A 5,071-nucleotide genomic window follows, 5' to 3' on the forward strand; every position below is an offset into this window, starting at 1 on the left:
AAGGAAGGAAGGAAGGAAGGAAGGAAGGAAGGAAGGAAGGAAGGAAGAAAGAAAAAGAAAAAAAGAAAGAAAGAAAAGAAAGAACGAAGTAAAGGACAATCAAGAAAGTCTTACCTAAAACCACAATCAACAGTTTCTGGAATGCATCTGACACAGCCTTCTGAATAGCAAGCTTCTGGGTTGTTTTCCTTTTCATCAGAACTGATAATGGCCCTCAATTCAACCAAAACAAATGGATTTAAAATACCTAGCTGAATGATAACTGATTTTTATGTTATATATTTAAATATGAAAGTGCATCCATGATTCTTAGATCATTATCTTAGCAACTAAGGGCAGGCACAACACAAGCACTTGGTGGAATGGCTCTGCTGTAGGTATATCCTGGCTGGGCACAACTGTACTGCCCTGATCTACCCCAGAAGTTCCTGAAGTACCAGAAGGGAGATGCAAGCCAAGAAGGTGACACAAATCTCACATCACTCACAGATTTCAAATGGACAAGTTGAAACTATAATCCTACAGACCCTGCCTATTCTCCTGGGCATCAAGGGCTGGAATCACAGAGTGAGAAAGATTTGGTGGTAGCACACATGACCTGGTCTTTTCCTGAGCATCACCCATGGGAACCTACTCCCCTCCATTTGCTAACAGCCCTGCCTCTGCCTTAAAACCCTAAGCCTAAGTGCTACGGACTCTGGGAAAAACCAGTACCAATTGGAATACCTTTTCTAGGAATCTATATTTGATTCTTTACACACCAGCCCTTTATAGGAGGCAAAGGACTGAACATTTACACAAGAGTTTATTTAAATCTTTAGATGATGATTTTGCTGGGATCATTGAAGGCTACAAGAGATCTGTATTTAAAGGACTATCTTAGCACAAGGCAAATTATTCTTCTTCTTCTTCTTTTTTTTTTTTAGCACAGGGCAGATTCTTAACCAAAAATGGGAAAAACATTACTTCCCTCTTCCTAAACTTCTTGGCGGAAAGTCAGTTTTAGAATTTTAAAGCTAAGTTCTTTTAGGTATTGTGTATGATAAAAACCTGTATTGTACGGTAGAAAAGCTCTGCCCAGGGTTTTAGGAGCTCAGCAAGGGGAGGGCTTGATGATATATCTGAAAAGATGAGTTTCAGAAAGAAAGAGAGATTCTACCTCCACTCCACTCCACCCCCACCCCCACCGTAAACAGACCTTCTTCCAGCTTCTCCAAAGGCTCCTCGGCCATGCCAACTCCAGGACTCCTGCACTCATAGGATGGCAACACCACCTCTAAAGCACAGAAGAATTTCAGGCTCTGCTTCTGAAGTGGTACCATAGCATCTTTATTTTCTCTTTCTTCGAGGTCAGAAAGATCCTGAAGCTGTTAGGATTTTAAATTAAAGGCCCTTCCTAGGATCTCAACATAGACTTCAAGATGTTTTGTTATTAGAAATAAAAACTAAACTCCAGTAAACCCAGCTAACAGTTGAGGTCCTATAGCTTCAAAATCAAGTAAGACTTGCAAATGAATTATTAAATACAGAAAACTAGTTTTTTTTAATCTATACCCTACAAATACTGGCGAAAATTATGGACATCACTACCCAAGTCATTGAAAGTATTATTAATTCTAGGTGGCAGGCCGATGCTCAGGTCCTTCCACTTAGAAGCCTCTCACATCTTCTCCCCACACCCAGTTCTCTCCTCTCTGAAGTCCAGGATTTCAATGTTGAAATGAGTCTGATTAGCCAAAGAAAATCTATAAAGTTTACCTTGATGATCCTTTCTGACCATCCATTGAAACCAAAATAATAATTTGCCAATTCTTGGCACTGGGAGCTATTTAGGGCAAGGGCCTGATGTTGAACTGCTTTATGTTTGGTGCCAAGACGAACCTAAAGACATAAGAGAGAGACTGAAAAATAGCACAACCCGCCACAGAGGCTTATTTTGGGTACACCTGAGGTTGATCAATACCTGTTTCAGAGACTGGCTGTGAAGATTAAAAAGGAAACATTATTGTAAGCAATGAGCTCATAGTAAGCCCTAAATAAATGGTATTCATTATTTTTAAGGTACGGTCCTTTTCTGCATCATTTCCAGGGCTTCTGATTGAATTGGAAGATTTCCCTGACCTCTCGTGGTGAGAGTGATGATGAAAGCAACTAAGGAAGCCCTCCAGAAGCAAATTATGTAGGTGAGCAAAGGAAATTGTTTTTGTTTTCCCATCCTGTAGCTCCTGTTTTAGAATATGACCTGCAGAGCAGACAAGATGGACCTGACACGGAGGTAGGACCTTAATCTGCAGCACCCTCCTCCCCAAGTTACTAACCTGTTAGAACAAGGAATATACATACCTCTATAAATTTTATAAGCAACTAAACAACTAGAGGTTCATTTGCATTAATAAGCTTCTTTGAGAATGCAAATACTTCCAGTCTAACTTACGCTCTATGGTGAATTTCTTAAATGTTCTATCTTAAATGTCTACTTCAACTCTAAGCAGGGTGTAGTATGGTAATATATTCATAAAGATTCAAATAATGCAAATGAAGTCACAGCACTATTAATTCTTTATTGATTTGTTCGTGCATCTTCCTCTATCACTAGTTTATAAGCTCCTTACATGCTTGAAGGAACCATGTCTTACTCTATTCTCATTCCTAAAACCGAGCACATTCTGTTGTTGATTGAGTGAACAAATGAAAGAACGAGTGATAAGAAAATAAAATTACTTTCTCCAGCTGAAGCTGCATGCTGGGAAGAAGAAATGAAGATGAACTTGTAATGTTGAGTGCTGCAGGGGAGGCTAATGGCGAGGCATAGTGGAGCTGTTCTGGACAAGAAGGAAGCCTCAGAAGGGCCCCGAGCCTCTCCGTCAGAGAAATAGTTGTCACCTTGGGAAAGCTTGCCAGTTCCTGCTGCCAACCATTTTCCTTCATGCTACTGAAAAAAACTCTCTCAAATGCCTTAGGCCTCTCCTTGATTTATTTTATTTAAGACATTATTCTTTTTCCTGTATTTAAAAAGGCAAACAACAACAAACCCAACCAGGAAGTATATGTAGTTGCCAAAGTAGAAAAGAACATAGAAGTAAACTGGATAACAATTTTGGAAAGCAGGGGTAGTAACCCAAGGTTCTGTGTTAAATAAAGAAAAGAGATCTAATATGAATACGCTCTCCTGTCAACTATATATTGACCTGTAGCACATTTCCTTCATCACTCTCGGTAATCTCAAAACCTAAATTTATGAAATGATCTTAATGTCCAATGAGAGACGAAAACCTCATTTCTTACAACTGATACAAAGTAATTGTTTCATAATCTATACTATCTGAGGGGCTAGGTGAACTTTTCCCAGGCTAGAAACAGGCAGACCATAGTTTGCAAACTAAAGAATGTCTGACAGGTCATCATTTCAATCACAGGGAGTGAAGCCAAGATTGAAGAGGGTGTTGAACAAGTAGGTAGTATACCTAGAGTCACATCTGAGCAGAGTTCTCCGATTCAAACAAGGTTAAATCAATAAGGAAAGGCATATGATAAGAACAGGCAGCCACGTGGGGAGCCTGGGTGGCTCAGTCGATTAAGCATCTGCCTTCAGCTCGGGTCACGATCCCAGGGTCCTGGGATCAAGCCCCACGTTGGGCTCTCTGCTCGGCGGGGAGCCTGCTTCTCCCTCTCCCTGCCGCTCCCCCTGCTTGTACACACTCTCTCTCTCTGTCAAAGAAATAAATAAAATCTTATAAAAAAAAAGAATAGGCAGCCCGTCAGTGTGAAGTAGCCAGATTAAGAAGCCAGTTAGAGAAGGTTGATAAAGACATACAATTACAAAGTGAAAGGTTTGGAAATCTAAGTCTCACTCACTTATTCAGAGGAAATGACATGGTCCTTGATAAAGAAATGGTGATTGAACTGAGGCACATACTGAAATATAATTCTGGGGCTCTGGGAAAGTAAAATGGACAGCATGGTTAGTATGGAATAAAGTTCCTGTAGTGCATTAAAGAATGTTTTAACCATTTTCTGGGAATTGAAGGGCGTCCTGAATAGGCAGTTTGAGACTGATGATGATAATGACGATGAAGCATCCTTTATAAATACAACAGATGAAAGAATTTGTCATTTTATTTTTTTAAAGATTTTATTTTTTTATTTGAGAGAGAGAATGAGAGATAGAGAGCACAAGAGCGAAGAGGAAGAGGGAGAAGCAGACTCCCCGCTGAGCAGGGAGCCAGATGGGGATCATGACCTGAGGCGAAGGCAGATGCTCAACCGACTGAGCCACCCAGGCGCCCCTAGAGTTTGTCATTTTAAATCCACATAATAGTAAATATAAGCAAGACTCTTTCTGTTAAGATTTCTTAAATTAAGGGGCAGGATAAAATGCCACGGGATTTGACAACAGTAAGTTGGGGTTTGATCTCTAGCTTCCAGTTATTATCATGAACCTTAAGTAAGTCACTTAACTATCTTCAGTTCGAGTTTCTTCGTCTAAAAAAAGAAAACAAACAAAAACCCAGGGAGACCGGAGGATCGATGTAGCAATGCATCTGAAAGGATTCCGTAAATCAGAGTGCTGCACAAATGCTAGTCTATTATAACGGAATTCAGCACTCCGTCCCAGTGGAGTTAGGAATTTCCTATTTGGACCCACCTTCACTGGAGAATTCTGAAAAAGATGCTTCTCGTGGCATGCCGTTTGAGCTCTGTGAGCATCCCTTGCTGAATAAAACTTGATGATGCCATAGAAACCAGGACGGGCAACTGCAGCGTTTGGGAAGACGCGGACCGAATACAGAAGGCCAGACTGGGAGAATACTGTGAACAGAGAATGCTGTGGGGTGGTCCCACGCCAAGTAAGTGCATGAAATTTCACGTCCAGAAACCAAAACTGCCCGTTCCCTTATATTCCTTAAACCCTTCTGCACATACAACCCCAAGCACTTCTCATTTCATGAACAGGTCTCCCTCTGAAATCCTAAGATTCGAGAAGCATTAGAAGGCAACATGTGCAGGCTGTTGAGAGTTACCTCTCAGAAATCTGTTGGGGCTGACAGGACAGCTGAGGTCCCCTCTAGAA

General features: G+C 40.9%; 1 protein-coding gene across 1 annotated transcript; it reads right to left on the bottom strand.

The window, feature by feature from the left end:
- Positions 1-1,187: 1,187 nt before the first annotated feature.
- LOC141372243 (RAD52 motif-containing protein 1-like) lies at positions 1,188-4,882 on the bottom strand (the record flags this gene model as incomplete). The annotated part of the gene is made up of 3 exons (XM_073890752.1): positions 1,188-1,367; positions 1,759-1,881; positions 4,646-4,882. Coding segments are annotated over 3 exons (540 nt in total), but the record flags the coding sequence as incomplete, so codon positions are not given.
- Between the last annotated feature and the right edge of the window lie 189 nt (positions 4,883-5,071).

This window comes from Callorhinus ursinus, unplaced genomic scaffold, assembly GCF_003265705.2.
Source record: "Callorhinus ursinus isolate GAN/ISIS: 27379988/994484 unplaced genomic scaffold, GSC_fseal_2.0 scaffold3661, whole genome shotgun sequence".
Classification (NCBI taxonomy): Eukaryota; Metazoa; Chordata; class Mammalia; order Carnivora; family Otariidae; genus Callorhinus; species Callorhinus ursinus.